This window comes from Gossypium arboreum, chromosome 12, assembly GCF_025698485.1.
Source record: "Gossypium arboreum isolate Shixiya-1 chromosome 12, ASM2569848v2, whole genome shotgun sequence".
Taxonomy (NCBI): domain Eukaryota; kingdom Viridiplantae; phylum Streptophyta; class Magnoliopsida; order Malvales; family Malvaceae; genus Gossypium; species Gossypium arboreum.
The window spans coordinates 111,067,410-111,085,482 of record NC_069081.1 but is presented as its reverse complement, the minus strand read 5'-3'; the positions used below and the strand labels follow the sequence as shown (position 1 = coordinate 111,085,482).

At 34.8% G+C, this 18,073-nt stretch overlaps 1 protein-coding gene and 1 pseudogene across 2 annotated transcripts; one reads left to right on the top strand and one right to left on the bottom strand.

The window, feature by feature from the left end:
* The first annotated feature begins 5,037 nt into the window (after positions 1–5,037).
* LOC108478843 (ATP-dependent Clp protease ATP-binding subunit ClpA homolog CD4B, chloroplastic-like) lies at positions 5,038–8,639 on the top strand (annotated as a pseudogene).
* A 1,126-nt stretch (positions 8,640–9,765) lies between these two features.
* On the bottom strand, positions 9,766–16,828 carry LOC108480023 (coiled-coil domain-containing protein SCD2). 2 transcript variants are annotated; one of them, XM_017782923.2, is made up of 17 exons: positions 16,337–16,828; positions 16,065–16,237; positions 14,629–14,704; positions 14,385–14,426; positions 14,254–14,316; positions 13,577–13,626; positions 13,476–13,503; positions 13,119–13,193; positions 12,933–13,043; positions 12,798–12,858; positions 12,315–12,431; positions 12,106–12,224; positions 11,759–11,828; positions 11,377–11,418; positions 11,176–11,216; positions 10,405–10,531; positions 9,766–10,084 (listed from the first exon to the last, which is right to left on the bottom strand). In XM_017782923.2, the coding sequence occupies exons 1-17, from the start codon at positions 16,679–16,681 to the stop codon at positions 9,957–9,959; spliced, it is 1,668 nt and encodes a 555-aa protein (XP_017638412.1). In that variant the 5' UTR covers positions 16,682–16,828; the 3' UTR covers positions 9,766–9,956. The 2 variants fall into 2 exon arrangements, with proteins under 2 accessions (XP_017638412.1, XP_052879229.1); XM_053023269.1 differs by having other exon boundaries at positions 16,065–16,233; positions 16,337–16,466.
* Between the last annotated feature and the right edge of the window lie 1,245 nt (positions 16,829–18,073).

The following is an 18,073-nucleotide window of genomic DNA, read 5'->3' as shown; positions in this document are numbered from 1 at the left end:
TGGGCTTGCCAAACGGTATTGCATCAAAGCCAATGAATTTGGCTTGACACGTCGCCGCTTTATGCACCCTCACAGACCAAAACGAAACCCTAAGTGGGACTTCTTCCTCTTTTCTTCTTTTTTCCAAAAACCAAAGTAAGCAAACAACGAAAAACAGAAGCCTATTGCTCCCATTCGGCCGACCCCAGGGCCCGCGCAGTCCAACTGCCACCACTGCCAACGGTGGAGAACCACATGCGCACCCCTCGCCTAGAGCCTCGACTCGAAGATCACCGATTTCAGCCCCAGAAATCCGACCCCAAGCCTCGATTTCAGCGAAGTGAAGAGGGATTTCGATGGCCCATTCGCACAGGTAAGCCCTTCTTTCCTTGTCCCTTTATTTCTTAACCAAAAAAAGGAAAGCTCGAAGAGAAAACGAATCTATTCATAGAAAACTAAAGCAAATTCGGGGAACCAAAAAAAAATCACCTTTGCTATTCGATTCCTTTTTTTGTATCTGTAAACGTGTAAGCCTTTGTTTGTAAATGTGCGTTTGTATTACTTGTATCCGTAAAAAAAACCTCCTTACAATCGAAAAAATAGGGGCTTTATAGCCGAATAGCAAAACAACAAAAAACAACAATCTTTCTCCTATTGGCTGCTATTCTACTGCTATTCTCTTGTTCTTTTTCGCAGGTACGGGGCGTGTGCTGGCACTGGGCATGAGGGTGGCGTACGGGGTTGTCGATGTGGCTGTTGGAGGCGTGGGAGCTGAGTTCGGCTGCGGCGTGAGAGAAAGAACCCTAGGGTTCTGAAGTTGTAATGTTCTGGGCTTGGTTTCTGGGCCGTTTGGGTCTTAGAGCTTTGGGTTGTTTTGTAACTGGGCTAGGGTATAAGTTATAGGGTCATGTAATTGGACTGAGGGACTGTAAAAAAGACATTTTAACGGGCTGTGGTTTATTTATTTATTTATTTATGTTTTATGGTTTGTTTGTAACGGGCCCGGGCATATTTGGCTCACTACAACCACTATTCTGATTTTACTGAAAATGGGCCATTACATGAAATGTATGAACCAATTGGTTCATGAAATGAATATTGATATAGTGAAATGATATGTGTACGCAATTGAGAAAAGTTATTTGAATATCAATTATGATATTGAAATTGTAAGAGATGATAATTGAAAGTATTATGAATGATGTGTTATGAAATTGATTATTTGTTTAAACAATTTTTGTTATGTGTGTTTAGATATATAAATATTGTAAATTTTTATTTAATAAGTATTCGGACTATAGAAATACTACTGAGTTTATACTCAGAGTACGGTTTGTTTTCGTGCACAGGATAGGTTGAAGTCAAATTGTCAAATCAACAACTAAAGCCGATCTCGAACTTGTAACGCCCCAAAATTTTATATTTTGTTTTGTGAGATTGTGTCACAAATCTGCATTTGCTTTAGTGGTTGAGTGTTCTGGGTGTTTGTGGAAGGTCCCAAATTCAAGTATTGTCTTGGGTAAATTTTGGTATTTTTCTAAATAAAGCCTTAACTTTGATCAATAGGCTTTTAGTTGATAGTTGTAAAAACATATTAGAATGGGCTTGTTGGTCTGATGGATAAGTGGAATGTTGGTGTGATGGAGGTCCTGTGTTTGAGTCTTTGCGTGGGCTCATCTCGAAGAATCCTTCCTAAAAGTCTTCTCTTCCGCTTTTCCTCTTCCTTTTTGCTGTCGATTGTCCCTTCTTTTTCTTCCTTGCTATCGCTTTCTTTTTACTGGAAGTCCTTGCATTCCGTTATTTCGATCATCTTTTCTCGTTTTTGGTAAGTAAGGTTAGTGTATTATTATTATTATTTTGGATTGATGAATCGTTATTTTTTGAGTTCAGTTGGTGTTTAGGAGACAATCAATGGGTTGGAGATCTTTAATGGACGTTTTAAGGTTGCGAATCCTAACAATCGAAGGTAACGTTGTTGTTAGTGTAGCGTTTGGTCATCTCGTGCGTTTCTGTTAAGTCTGGCTATAAGTGACTAAATTGGTGATTTACCAGTAAAATATAGGTTCTGGTGGTGTTGGAGTTGCGTTTGCTGTTAAATCGAAACAGGTGTGTACCCGAAAACGCAGAAAATGAGGTTTCGGCGAAAGCTTAAATTTTCCTTCCTTTCTTTCTTTCTTTTCTTTTTCCCCTGTTTCGTTTTCTTCTATTTTGTTTATCCTTTCTTTTTCATTTCTTTTATTCTTTTGTTTATTTACTTTATGTTTTAATTAATATAATATAATAATAATTCTTAAATAATAAGTAATTTATATAATTTGTAGAAATATATGTACATAAATACCACACGTCATTGCTTATACCATACACTTGTAAAATTTTAGGTTTAATTCGTATTGAGTCCCTTGACTTTTCTCCATTCTATAATTCAACTTTTTCCCTATATTCAATATAGTCCTTATACCTAATTATCCGTAATTTAAGCTAATTCACTTAGCCAAAACCTAATTAATCTCACAACTAACTTTGTAAATGTTTTAATAAATATTTACGAATTCGTCGTAAAAAATGGAGACTTGAAAATATACTTTCCAATAACCGTAAATTTCGAGTCGTTACAGTATTGGTAAAATTGTACTTTGTCCCCCCAAAATGATAAAAAATTGATTTAACTCTTTAAAAATTATAAAGATATAGACTATTAAAATGGTGAAATTATATTTTACTACTGTAAAAATATACAATTTAATTTCGCCCCCAAAATTCTTTTTTTGGCTCTACCGGTCGTGTAATACTATATATTTTATTATATTCTATAATATAATAATTATATATAATAGTAGTGCATTATATATTAATTATTATATATTATTGTTAATTATTATCTTGGTTGAAATATATTCTAAGCCTTTATACTTTTCGTATATTTGAAAGTTAACTCTCCTATTATATTGTATAATGCTATATCATTCCATGTAGTGTATAATATATTAATGGTTTATACATGCATCAATGATCAAACATTATAACATCATGTAAACTATATATTTTATTATAATCTATATTATAATATAGTTATATATTATAACATTATTCTATGCATTGGTAATACTAATACATTATAGTAATAAAATATATATTTATGATATATTTATAATAGTTATAAAATATATTATTATATTATCATCAAAGTTTAATTTTATAGATTTTAATAATTATTAGTTTTATATATTTATGATACATATATAATTATAATATTAAAATATTTTATATTAAATTAATGTTTTTAAAATTTATTTGAAATTATAATTCAACATAAAATATTATTATTAATTACTTTTTCTATTAATAAATTTTAATATAAATATGCAATGCTTATAGATGCATTTTTTTAAAAAAATAAAGAATTATAATTTATTTTTATTGTAAGGAACATAATAAAATTATATTAATTATTAATGTCTATTATGGTTGCTCAGTTATAAAATTGAGTTTTTTGCTCAATTACTCTAGATGCCTCAGTTTTTTTTTCTTTCTTAGAAATTAGATATATCTTTTAATAAAAGTAAAATATATAAAAACTTGTAAATTACATAATTATTTTATGTATGTTGTTATTTGATTGAATCTTTTAATTCAAAGAGAAATATTTTAGATAAACTCCTCTTTGAGTTGAGTTAGTATGATTTGATTAGTGAGAGTTTAGATCAAAACTGAAAATATATATATCATTATCGTGTTGTCAATTTATGATTAAATAAATTAATTTAATTTTATATTAATAAAAGAATAAAATAAGATTGAATTGCATATAATTAACATTTAAATATTGATGACATGGGAATTATTTTTCATTTGCATAATTGTAAAAATCTTACAAAATATTAATTCCTTAACAATAAAATATTTTAAATAGTAAGGGTTGATTTTGTTGAAATTTGAACTTATATAATTCTTTTTAATAATACATGGATTAAATTGATTCATTTTTCAGTAGTACTGAAAAGGCTCAAACAAGTCTAAATTTGTTCTTTGGAGTAAATTGATCCAAATTTGTTTTTAATGAGCCTTTTACATTATACCATTGATCGAGGACCTATCAGGTAAATTCACCATTTTATTAATGGGTTAAAATAAAATTATCTAAAAGATTTATAAACCCAGCAGCAAAGCAACAAGAAAACTAAACAAGGAACAGAGAAAAGAGAAGAGGGGGTAAAACACAACTGCAAATCAAGAATGATGTACATTCAGCTAATAACAACTTCTATAACTACTTAACAGTAATAATAATCTTAACGAATTAACAGCTCAGTCAAAGGTGAGTTAAACATACTCATTTAACACGTGTCCATTCTCATTATATATATTCCAACGTTGTTTGCTTTCATAATTTCCTACACACTTTCAATCTCATCCACCCTCGTCTCTCTTCCTCTCCTCCAAGAAGCCCTCTCTTGTCGACAAAGAAATCAAATAAGGTCAACATTTCGTGTTACAGTACTACTATTTGCAGCCGCGATCCGCTGCTATTGAGGTTTTTAGCGGTGGCAGACATATCTCTGTATTTCTTGAATAACTGTTATAGTTATGGCCAATGGTGTAATGTAAAAGGTTCATTTTTCCTGTTTCTTTTTTATCTTTTAAAATAAATATAATCTGTAGAGATGAATCTTAAAAACGGTTGACATGAAGATTGTGTGGAATATTCTTTCTTGTGCGACTTTATTCATTCAAAGCTTTTATTGTTGTTTAATGTTTTAAGGTCTTTTCTTCCTTTCACGTGAATCTGATAAGCTGTGTTCGCTTTTAGTTGACATTGTAAGATGGTATGGAATCTTCTTTCTTGTTGGACTTTGTTCTTTCAAAGCTCTTATTAGTTTGTTTAATCTTTTAAAATGATTCATTTATGTCAAGTGGAATTTAATGACATGACGTGTTTCATTACTAAATGCAGATTGCTTAGTGGGAATGATGAGTAAGGTTCTTTCTTAGTCGACTGTCATTCCTGCTCTAGCTACTACTACTCACAGTCATGGTCCATCCAAAAGGTCTACGAAAATGAGCAGAAGTTCAAGGATAAGTAGTTTCTCTGGGTTGCGTGTTTTAAATTCTTTAGATAATATGGTCAGATTTGGTCAAAGTTTTACTTCTAAAGTTGCCATATCAATCTCTTCCCAGCGAGGAAGGGGTAACAGATGTGTAACTAAAGCCCTATTTAGTAACTTCACTGAAAAATCAATTAAAGTAGTTATACTTGTCTTGGCCATAAATTTTTTTGGCACGGAGGAATTTTTATTGGGTCTTATTGCTGAAGGTTCCAGCATTGCTGCCAAAGTTCTTAGCTCCATGGGAATCAATCTTAAAGATACACGTGTTGAAGTGGAGAAAATAGTTGGAAGGGGTAGAGGAGTAGTCACTTCGGAGAATCTATATACCCCTCGTGCAAAACGTGCTTTTGAACTCTCTATGGAAGAATCCCTTCAACTTGGTGTCTCTATACTTCTTAATCATTTAACAATGGCATTGAAACTGGAAATTACCTAATCTAATAATAAGAGTTACCATCATTCAGTGACCATGTAGTTTAGGTGTATGCTCATACAATTAACTCTGGTTTATCTTATTTTTCTAAAAAAATTCAGGCCATAAGTACATCGGACCAGAGCATCTTCTTCTTGGGTTGCTTCGTGAAATTGAAGGTGTAGCAGCCCGTGTTCTTGAGAATTTAGGTGCTGACCTAAGTAAAATCCGCAAAAAGGTAAAAATGCATTTACGACTTGATTTTGTTTCAAATGTCTTGTTTATAAAATAGTAATGGGTTGATTATCTACTTGTTTGACTAGGTTATTCGTAAGATAGCTGAAAGCGAAGCTAGATTTGCTTCCAGAAGAGCAGCTAGCGGCAAAAAGATGTCAATGGTAGCACTTGAGGAATATGGAACCAACTTGACTAAGCTGGCTGAGGAGGTAACAAACTTGTTTTATCTGTTTTATAATCTAAGTGGCCTTCATCTAAATAAGTTTGTTACGGTTTCAGGGTAAATTGGTTCCTGTTGTTGGGAGGCAGGATCAAATAGAACGTGTTATGCAAATACTGGGTAGACGAACCAAAAACAACCCGTGTCTTATTGGAGAACCTGGTGTTGGTAAAACAGCAATTGCTGAAGGTCTTGCTCAACGTATTGCTAGTGGTGATATTCCTGAAACAATAGAGGGGAAAATGTTGTGTCTTCTCTACAATAATTACTGGTTTATTTATTATTTGTGATGTTAGAAGTACTCATGACTGTTTTGTCATTAGGTTATAACACTGGATGTGGGTCTTCTTGTTGCTGGAACAAAATATCGCGGAGAGTTTGAGGAGAGATTGAAGAAGCTAATGGAGGAAATCAAGAAAAGCGAAGAAGTAATATTGTTCATTGATGAAGTGCACACCCTAATTGGAGCAGGAGGTGCAGAGGTGCTATTGATGCTGCCAATATCTTGAAGCCAGCTCTCGCAAGGAGTGAATTTCAGGTAAATTTTGTTCTTACTATATTCATGTTCAGGTAGCAAATGGATATCCAATCTGACTATTTCATATACTTATTTGAATTGATGCACAGTGTATTGGAGCCACGACTCTTGATGAGTACAGAAAGCATATGGAGGAAGACCCGGCTTTGGAAAGACGATTCCAACCAGTCAAAGTTCCTGAACCATCTGTTGAAGAAACTCTACAAATTTTGGAAGGTCTGAGAGAGTGTTACGAGATTCACCACAAGCTTCGTTACACAGATGAGGCCTTAATTTCTGCGGCACATCTGTCATTCCAGTACCTCAAGTATGTGGTAATCTTATTTTCATCAAGTATCTGTGTAGCCATTTTGTTCCTCACCTTGATTTCTGTATGCTTCAGTGACCGTTTTCTACCTGATAAAGCAATTGACTTGATTGATGAAGCCGGTTCTCGTGTTCGCCGTCATCATGCACAGGTATGCTGGTATTCCAATCTAGTCTGGGGTGACTCTTATTTGCCTTTCTTTCTCAAGTTGTGACTTCATGGCTTTATCATTGCTTGTTGCAGCTCCCCGAGGAAGCTAAAGACCTTGAAAAAGAGCTCTGGCAGCTCACAAAGTCAAAGAATGAAGCGGTTCGCGACCAAGACTTTGAGAAGGTAAAAAAGTTTATCAGTTTCATTGCTTATTTTATGTTTGTAATGGTCCTGCTCTAGGACCCTAATTTGGTTTAAGCTGACTCACAGCGTTCTACGTTCTTTAAACAGGCCAGGGAACTACGTGATCGAGAAATTACGCTCAGGGCTCAGATCACTGCAACCCAAGAGAAAGAAAAGGAGATGAACAAGGGAGTGGAAAAGGGTGTGGAAGGAAGTCTGGTTGTAACTGAAGCGGACATTCAATATATTGTCTCTTCATGGACTGGTATTCCTGTTGAGAAAGTTTCAATTGACGAATCTGATTGACTCCTTAAGATGGAAAAAACTCTGCATAAGCGAGTCGTTGGTCAGGATGAAGCTGTTAAAGCCATTAGCCGTGCCATTCGCCGTGCCCGTGTTGGTCTCAAGAACCCAAATCGGCCAATTGCTAGCTTCATCTTTTCTGGTCCAACCGGTGTAGGAAAGTCAGAACTAGCCAAGACACTAGCTGTTTCCTATTTCGGCTCCGAAGAAGCCATGATCCGATTTGATATGAGTGAGTACATGGAGAGGCAGACAGTATCCAAGCTCATTGGGCCGCCACCCGAGTATGTTGGTTACAATGAGGGTGGTCAGCTAACTGAGGCTGTTCGTAGACGACCATACACAGTAGTGCTTTTCGATGAGATTGAGAAGGCCCATCCTGACATCTTTAACGTGATGCTTCAGATACTGGAGGATGGAAGGTTGACTGACAGCAAAGGGAGAACAGTGGATTTCAAGAATACCCTTTTGGTAATGACATCTAATGTGGGAAGCAGTGTAATTGAGAAGGGTGGGCGACGGATGGGGTTTGATCCGGGTTATGATGAGAAAGACAGCAGTTACAGTATAATAAAGGGGATGGTGATGGAAGAACTGAAGTGATATTTCAAGCCAGAGTTCTTGAATAGATTGGACGAGATAATCGTATTCAGGCAGCTGACCAAGTTGGAGGTGAAGGAGATAGCGAATATAATGCTGCAGGAGGTGTTGGACAGGCTTAAAGGCAAAGAAATAAAACTGCAAGTGACGGAAAGGTTTCGAGAGAGGGTGGTAGAAGAAGGATACGACCCGAGCTACGGAGCAAGGCCGTGGAGAAGAGCCATAATGAGACTTCTGGAGGACAGCATGGCGGAGAAGATGCTGGCTGGGGAAATCGAGGGTGATTCTGTGACTGTGGATCTCGACTCCGATGGAAATATTATGGTTCTCAATGGGCAGTAGTAGTGGAGTGGTGCTCCAATTCCAGCTGTGTAAACCCAAACAGCCATTTCCGATGTGTTTGTTGTTTGTACCTTTTATTTTCTCTTCTTTTTCATTTTTTCATTGAATTGGCCATTATATTGAAAAGAGGACTGACTGCGTGGGGGTAGAATTGGAAGGCCATTGATTCTTTTATTCCTTGCACATTCTATGATATAAATTTGTTCCTTGTTTTATCCTCATTCTTGTGCCTAATTTCTTTATTGCCCTTATTTTATGAACCAATTCAAATTACTATTTTCTTTATACTTGTAACGAAAGTGGAGGAAAATTATGAGAAGAAAAACTTGTATTATTCACGTATGGTGTTCTCTATATATAAGCTCAAAATAACAATACTAAATAAACATCATCTTGATAAGTTTCTTTAAAGAACGCCGAATTATATTATTATTTGAAATACATAAAACTTCCAATACAACACTATCAGATGCATCCTTATGTCTCCCTCTCTTCCATACCAGCTCATTATCCAGAAGTGCTAATTTTCTGTAAAACATTGTGCATATTAAAAAGAAAGCGTAAAATGTTGGGCAGGGTGCAAATCAGACAAAAGATGGTAAGGAGGAAGAGGAGATTGCAGGCATTGGTTCGGAACTTGAGGTAAAATGTTTCAAGGAGTGTGTTGATGCAGAAACTAATTCAGTGACTTTCTTTTGTTCGGGATTTGAAGGATGGGGCTGTTAAAGCTATGGAATAGCTCCATGACACACAGAATGCTATGGGCTCGGGAAGGGATGGTTTGTCCATCACGTAATTCCGCAGCCTGTTAAAACAATGTATTTGTGAGTATGGCTAACTTCTCAAACCCACAAGAAATCTAACCACCTTGTAAGAAACAAGTATTTAAGGTCATCAAACAATCCAACACCTATAAGTTAGGATCTAGAGAAGGACCATTTTAAATATTTTGATGCATCTTCTAATTAAAGAAATCAACATAAAATGGCTCGTAAAACTCCTGTACCTTCATTCTTTGACTTCGTGATCTGCCTCAGCTCTTTTTCATGCTATCTAGCTTCCTCAGGGAGCTGCACCAACAATGATGCCTATGTTTTTGGATTCCTGCACTAATTCTGAGATCAAGGTGGGTGATGATTCAATGGTCTCCCACGTAAATGTTATGTTTCTCAACAGGTGGCAGTGGTGCTCTGGAATTATTGCCTCTTCTAATTCCAGTAATGTAAATCCATATAGCCATTTCCTTACACTGAATAAATTTTACTTCACATTATGAAACTCATGGATAAATTTGTTTGTATTAGATGCGAACGTAGTTTTATTTCTCTTTTCACCACCTTTCTTTTCTTTTCTTTTTTTGTGGAGACATGAAACAATACCGTAAGGTTGTTCTTTAATGATCCGCTTCAAGCAAAGATCCATTACATCAGGAACTGTCTCATCAAATTACACCATGCATATGTATATATAAGGCTATGAAATTTAAGCAGGCTAAAGTAAAAAATTAATAAGAAAAATTTTGAACAATAAATATAACTTCTCAAAACAAAAAGCAATAAATAAATAAATAAATATCACTAAGTGTTGTCGAGATCTTTGTGATTAGACAAAGAAGCAAGAGCTGGATGGTCAATTCCTTTACGAGATGCTTCCCAAAGCTGTTGTTCTATTCCTAACTTCTGCAGCTCATATAAACCTCGATCAACTGCCACACAGCACATCATGCAAACCTTCGTTTAAAATCAGATATAACTCGGAAATCGGAATATTCCACATTCATGCTTTACGAATTATTTACTGGCACTTTTAACATTCATCAGTCACTCTCCCCCTTTTTATGTAATGGTTTCATCATATATGTATCTTTACTGCCCAAGATAGAAAGATGCTCGGATATTCATTTCAGGCTTGAAAAAGGTTCAGATATGGCTCAAAATATGTGCTCGGTTTTCACTGTTTCTGAAGTTGTCCCCAGATACAATTGCATTCATCAACAAGATCAAGCAAAGAGGATAGTCATCTTACCATCCACAGCATCATGGGAAGTAGGGGTCTGTCCAATATGGCTAATCCAAAACTCAAGTCGCTCTTCTGCAATATCATCTTCCACGCCATACACTTTGGCTCTTCTCCAGAAATACGTTAACCAAGCCTATAACAGGTACAATTTATAAGTACAAGAATTCCGACATAAAGGCAACCTTCTTCAGCAAGAGAAGCTCCAGTGCAGAGCTAATTTACCATGATGCCAAAAAACTACTAAATTTACTAATAAATTCAAAAATTGACCTTAAAACCAAGCTTGCTACCTCAAGTAAATAAATTGTTTTGGCAAAAGGTGACAAGGCCATGTGCAGTTAATTGATGGGCAATTCATATTTGTTGAGAATATTACATTCCTAAACTAATCTGCAAGAACCAAACATAATTGGGTACCATAGCATAGTGTTTAATAACATATAGCGGCATATAATGACCTTCGACATTCAGCTCTTATCAAAAGAAGAAAAAAAAGTGGTTTTTCATGTTCTCTTGGAAATAGAAAGGGAAGTGTGAAAAGGAGACGAGGCTATGAATTAGATCCAGAAGAACCAGAAAGGAAGGATTAAGCAAGACAGACAGATAGAGGAGGTTTAATTAAAGGAAGAAGAAAAAAGAAAAACTCAGAAATTGATTTATACGAATTAACTGTGATCTAACAGATAATAGAAAGCAAAAAGGCTAAGAAATAAATTTTGCATTGAAGTCTGACATATGACTGGCATGCAAAATATTAAAATGAAGAAAGTGACAAACCTCTTTGAAAAGAACATCTTCTCTCTCCTCTTCACTTAGTTCTGCAGTTGAAAAGAAAAAATAGATATATTTAAATAAATCAAGAAGAAAAATAACACTGAATCTTTTTAAAATAATTGAGGCCAGTGGCTTCCAAAATCAACATGAAAACTTGCTGTAAGATAGAACAGTGAATAAAGACAGATAAACAGTGTCTCTTACCAAATGCATCAATCAACTTGGGATCACCTGGTGACTTTGAATCTGAAAACCAAATAAAAATAAAAGGATAAAGATTTTGCAGATATCACTATCTAACTTATTTCTAACAGATGGAATTGTAGAAGTTGAAGAATTGGTGGCAAAGTAGTTTAACTAAAAGAAAAGATTGAGAACTGTTTCTTCAGGGGGAAAACGTGGTGAGAGCTGTCACTAGTTCTACTCCATTTTACTGAATACAACCTAAAAGATGCTAGTCTTTGCACAAAAGTAAATGAAAATTTTGGCATCCTTTAAGGAGTTAATTTGGGCAAAACACAAATAGATTAAGTACATCGAACTAAATTGATTACTCATAAAAAACTTGCAGAGAGATAAAGCAAACCTGAGACGGATTGATGAAGCAAACCAAGTCTCTTATGCCTGCCTAATGCCTGTACAACAGCATCCTCAACCTGAAAGCAGTATTGAGCGTGAAATTAAAAAAAAAAAAAAGGAAAAATGAAGTGGTACTCCAAAAAGTGCAGATGAAATACATAAGTAATAATAAAATAGAAATTCATATAAGTACAGAATGGAGGGAAAGAAGTATTACAGCTACTAAAATTTTTAGAAGTTAATGCGCAAGGCATAAACCATCATAGAGGTGGCACACAAATTTATAAAAAGGGATGTAAAACATCCAGGAAATGTATACCAAATTAATATTTAATTTTGCTTAAAAAAATCAACCTTCAAAGATGCTAATTCCCTAAGGCCCATTTCAACTGAAAGCATACTCTCAATATTTCCTTCTCCAGTCAGATCATTCAGATCCCGGACAATTTTACTCCGGTCTGAATGCCCACCACCTGTAACAGTTCTAAAATTTAATAGGTCAAAATAATATATATTAAAAAGAAAGAGGGATTAAACAGGATGTAGTCAGAAAATAAACTAGCCTTTATCCCAGGCCTCCTCTTTAGCCTTTTGTCCAGCTGAGACAACAACTTCAAATGGAAGAGGAGCCAATGCCGACCAGTATTCATGCTTTGACACTGCTATATCTGCACATATGCCTGGAAAATCCAGTAGCAATTGCAGCAAAAGCAAATCCTATCAGTTTAATAAACAATAAAAAGACTATGATAACACTGACCAGCAAAAGAACAATAGCAAAGTCCATATCAACAATCTACCACAAAAGTAGAATGTAGGTTCACTACTAACACATTATCTTTGGTCCAGAAAAAGACTAACTGACCAAGTTGCACATACAACAAGATCCTTGAACTTCATGAATCTTAAGAATGTTCAAAACTTTTACACTAGGGATGCATTACATCAAAGGTGTAGGGACTAAAATCTTACTTTTATGCATATTATTTAGTGCAATTAAGATGTAAATTAGTTCCTAGCTAGAGAAGAATGTGAGAGTTGATTACCATGCTGTACAGCCAATCCCCAGTAACGAGCAAGCCAACATCTCTTTAGGACAACTTCCTCCTACAAAATAGATTTAGTATAAAATTAGAATTTAAGCATGCAGAAAAGAAGTTACTTGAACTTGATGGACAAACCATCTCTTCCTGAGTCAAAATCATTCTTTGTGTCATTGAGCGAAGGGCTTTTGTTTCAGATTCTGCTTCATGGAGCTGTTCGACAGCTTTAGCAGCCCCATCCTTCAAATTCTGAACAAAATAAAGTTACAGAATTAGTTTCAGCATCAACACACTCCTTTGCACCGGCATCATTGCACACTTTACCTCAAGTTCTGAACGAAGGGCTGCAATCTCCTCCTCTCTACCATCTTTTGTCTGTTTTGCAGCCTTAAGAGCAGTCTGCAGAGCATTTTAACATTCCTTTTAACAAAAACAATGTTTTACAGCTTAAATAAAGTAACAAAAAACAAAAATTGGCTCTTCTGGATAAAGAGCTGGGATGAAGGAGAAGGAAGAAGAGAGGGAGAGATATAAAGGGAGACAGAAGGATATATCTGATATTGTTGTTCCAGGAAAACATCTAAAATGGGATATACATAATATTTAATTCATAAGTGGGAAGAGAAATGAAAACAAGAAAGATAAACCTGGTCCAACTAAGTTTAGACCCTACAAGTATACCTCTCTTTGACGCAAAGCTGCCTCCTTCCTGCAAAAAGTCCACACAAATTATATAGTGATTATAATAATGCAACTAGCAAATGAAAAATACTCACACTTACCTACTTAATAATTTAGCTTCCAGAGATACACCTTCTCCTAAGGAAGCAACCTATTAACATAGAACTTAACAAGTAAGCAGCTTTATAATGCAGTAACAAACGACCGGCAAATATTTAGCCAATAGCCATTTAAGACAGTGTCACAAATCACATGCTTAATTTACTTGTATCTCAACATCACAACATGTTCAAAAGTTACATACGTTTAACAAGAGGACCTGAGTATGCTTCTTCACGAAAGTGCCTATTGAAGGGATTTATCTCAGTGTCACCTCATACACAACCCAGTACGGTTCAAATATCATGAACCAAGAATGTAAACAGATAACTTGAAAATTTGGAGATATCAAGTTGTATTAAGTGTAATATGATCTATGTGACTAATTTCACCTGATACATACTGCTAAGCTAAACCCTTCAACAAATATGCAGCTATAGAAGCTACAGGATACGTGATAATTTAAGGAAAGACAGCTAAAGCATAACCCAAATGTATTTATGAACGTTGCATCATGTCTAAATCACGAAATTGTCCCAAACCAACAACTGTGCTTCATATAGTAGAAGTATTTGATGAAACAACTCAGATGATGCTACATAATTTGATAGGATAAGCCATCCATGCTGTACCAAACAGGGGAAGAAGATCTTGCAGCCAAAGAAGAAGAAAAACGGACCTGCTTCTCTAGCTCCCTAGCTCTTGATTCGGCTTCTTCACGTCTTTCTTCAGCAGAACGAAGCTGTATAACATACGCAGGCATAAATGCTACATGTCGTAGATAACACAACAGTAATGATAAAGGCTCACCTTGTCAAGTAGATTCTCATTCTCTTCTTGTAGCATATCAAGCTGCAACATAGCATGTATTAGCTTCAAACTAACTGCTTCAAGAATAAGATTTTAAATTCAACTGCATATATTCAAAAGATAGATGCACCCTCAGAGGCATGATTATGTTTCAAATTATGCAGCTTACAGTATAAGATCAATATATTCAAGAGCTGTATGAGTCAGATGTCAATATAGAACTAGATAAATTCCAGTGACATACTTCATCACGAAGTGCAGAAGTTTCACGCTGATCTCCAATGTCGTTTACTTTGAGCTGTCCTACATCAGCTGTAAACCTGCAGTACTTTCAGGTAATACAATTCTACTGCTCAAAATCTATTGTCTTACAAATGGTTGAACATTTTCACTTTCTCATTACACAACAAAAATTATTTTAAAAAACGGGCAAGTAAACCTAACAATACTCCACGCACAATGAGAAAGGACAGAAGCACATGGATGATTATGTATACAGAGAATGAAGGCACAAGGAAGAAATTGTCATTTGGCAATTCATGAAAACTTGAGTATGAAGAAAACAGTACTTTGAATTGGTTTCATAAAATAGGGGTAATGAAGAAATTAGGCACAACAAATAAGGATAAACTACTTGATTGGGTAATCTACTAAGGGAGAAATGAAAAATTATATAGCAAAAACTGCATTTGAGTTGAGGCTTAAGCATACTTTCCAAATAAACCATAAACAAAAAATTATGGCATGACACCCTAAGATCTAGGGCTGGCTCTAGTACGACTTTCGAGGGTTTGGATCACAGTATTTTTTAAACCAACTATACCATAAAAAAAGCTATGATTTGATACGGATTACTTTTAATAAATAAAGATCATGTTTGCAAATCAGATATTAAGTATAGACACCAAGTGATCAAACTAAGAACAAATTTATACGATATAGTAAGGCATAAAAGAAGAGCATTACATTATTAATCAAGTATTAACATGAAGAATTCTTTGAAAATCTATACAACATGGTTTAGTCTAGGTATTCAGTGAGCATTATCATCCCAAATACTTTTAATGGGATAAAAATAAATGTGTAATGTATGGTAGAAGATATATTAGTGTAGCAGTTGCATTGTCCAAAGATATAATAACTTAAGTGCATATAGAGAGGAACATGATTCCAACAACAAAATAATTGGTGCAAATGTGAATAAATAAACTGCAATTGCAAGAGGCTGCTTTGACCTGATATGTTTTTGCCAACTATACTAATACATTAAACAGTTGGTTCAGTTGGTCTTTTTGTTACCTCACAATCTAAAAATTGGTTGCCATCTTACTAACTAGTTATTATCTTTAGTCTTAAATATAAATTTAAAATTTCCTTCTATTAGAAGACTAATTTGAATTGTTTTTTTCTCTCCTCACTTCTTCAGATGCCACCACGTTAAACTCACCATTCTCCTATCTTCTCTTACAAATGAAACAGATAATGTAGCATACCGTTTATGAAATCGGCTAAAAGCAGATGGAAAATAACATTTTAATTAAAATAATAATAATAATAATAACTATAAATAGGCTTACTTAAATACATTAATATTTACATGAACTACAATATTAACCTTTTATATTAAGCAACTGTAAATTCAAAATATATTCCTAACCAATAAAATTCATGAACGCTAACCTTTTGTCTCTACTTCGATTAGGAGGATCAATCGGAGGTATAGAAACTGGCGTGCGAACTGAAGTTCTATTCGGCGGTATCAAATTTGGCGTGGTTGACCGCATCGCCATTGCTGGCCTCCCTGCGGACGTGGAACGCACGGAAGACGCATGCTCTACAAAATTCCGACCTAACTAATCAAAATTACCAAAAACGCCTTATCAGATAAAAAATTCAGATACATAAAAAGAGAGAAAAAGCCTCCCTAATTCACTTCAATTCAAAGCTACTACCGCAGGGGACGGAGATCTATTAGGCCGGGTGAGAGAGATCGCTGGAGAAGTACTGCGGTTTAATCCATTATTGGAGAAGGTAGGAGGTATAGGAGGACCACCGAACCTGAACCCTAGATCATCGTCTTCCTCATCGTCGTCGGGGGTCTGCGAAGCCATGACTTGAGCGAGTCGTTGAGCAGCAGCTTTGGCGGCAACATTTTGTGTGCGTTTGATGGTAGAAAGACCACCGGCAGCACCAGGCTGTAACCGAGAAAGAGGATGCGCCGGAGACGACGAGCCGGAGCTGCTGGATCCACTCCACTGCCGGCCGTATACCGGACTTTCTGTCCTCCGACGATCCATCACTTTACTTATATTTAGTGTTTATTTATTTATTTTCTTCTTTAAAGCGGGAGCTAGATTTTGGGGGGAGAATCGGGTGGGATTTAGTCGATACGGAGAGAGAGAGGAAGGGGGTTGAAATGTGTTGAAATTATAATGATAGAGTAAGACGACTCGTTTTGGGACGGGGTTTTTTTACTGAAATAATTTAAAAAAAATATTTATCAAAATAAGTTATCAGTCCGATTATTTATTAAAATGAGTTGTTTTTCTAATTTGTGCTTATCTGGCAGACGTGAATTAATTTTTATATTAAATTTTTTTTGTTTTTTAAATAAAATATTTTTTTATTTTATTAAAATATTTAAATATATATAAATGTAAAAATATGGTCTAATAGGTTAAAATACGTGTAAAAACGGGTCACGCCTGTCGGATAGGCGTGATTAAGCGAGCCTGACAGGTAAGCGCGAATGGGCTGCCCGCACAGTCCTCCTCCTACAGCAATAGACTGCCCAACCCGTTGCCCCTTCTGCCCGCACAATAACTCTCTTGCAGCCTTTGTTACTGCATGAATGTAATTTTTTTGTTATTAATTATTAATTATAAAACATTTATGTTTAATGTTTATAGTTTTAGATTAATATTTTGTATGAATGTAATTTTTTATAATTATTTTAAAATTAATTTGTTAGTAATTAAGGATTATGTTAAAATTTTTCGTGTTTGTAATTATTTTAAAATTAATTTATTAGTAATGTAGGATTAAATTATAAATTGTTGTGTTTAGTTTAGTATTTGGTGAGTTTAACATATAACTTTATAAAAAATTAAAATCATTTCATTTTGAAAATGAATTTAGACAAATGATGTTTAAGCTTATTTAAATTTTTTAAGTTCTTGTTAAGTATTGGCATGTTAATAGTTGCTGTTAACTCATTTAATTTTTTTTATATCAACTTGGATATCAAGATTAAGTTATATAAATTATTTAACACCCACAAATATCAATGTTTTTAGTGTTTTGTATTTTAAGCAACAGATGTTCCTATGGGATCCACCATTTGCGCCTCTGAAATAGGCACGATTAGTCGCTTCTCTGAGAAAGGCTCAACTAGTCGCGCCTTAAAAATAAGCACAATCTGTATTCATATCTATACACAAGTTACACTAATCTGAAAATAAAAAATAATATCTTATTTAAAATATATATATATTTTAATATAAAAAAGTCGCGTCTATCAAATAGGCGCAAATGAAAAAAAATAATCTATTTTAATAAATAATCCAACTCTTTAGTATATAATTTTTTTTTTAACTTATATCAGTAGAAAAACCCGGGTTTCGTCATAATAAGGTTTCGCGGGAGAGAATTGAAGGGAGAAAAAAGCGGGAGGGACCCAGTCCCAGTGA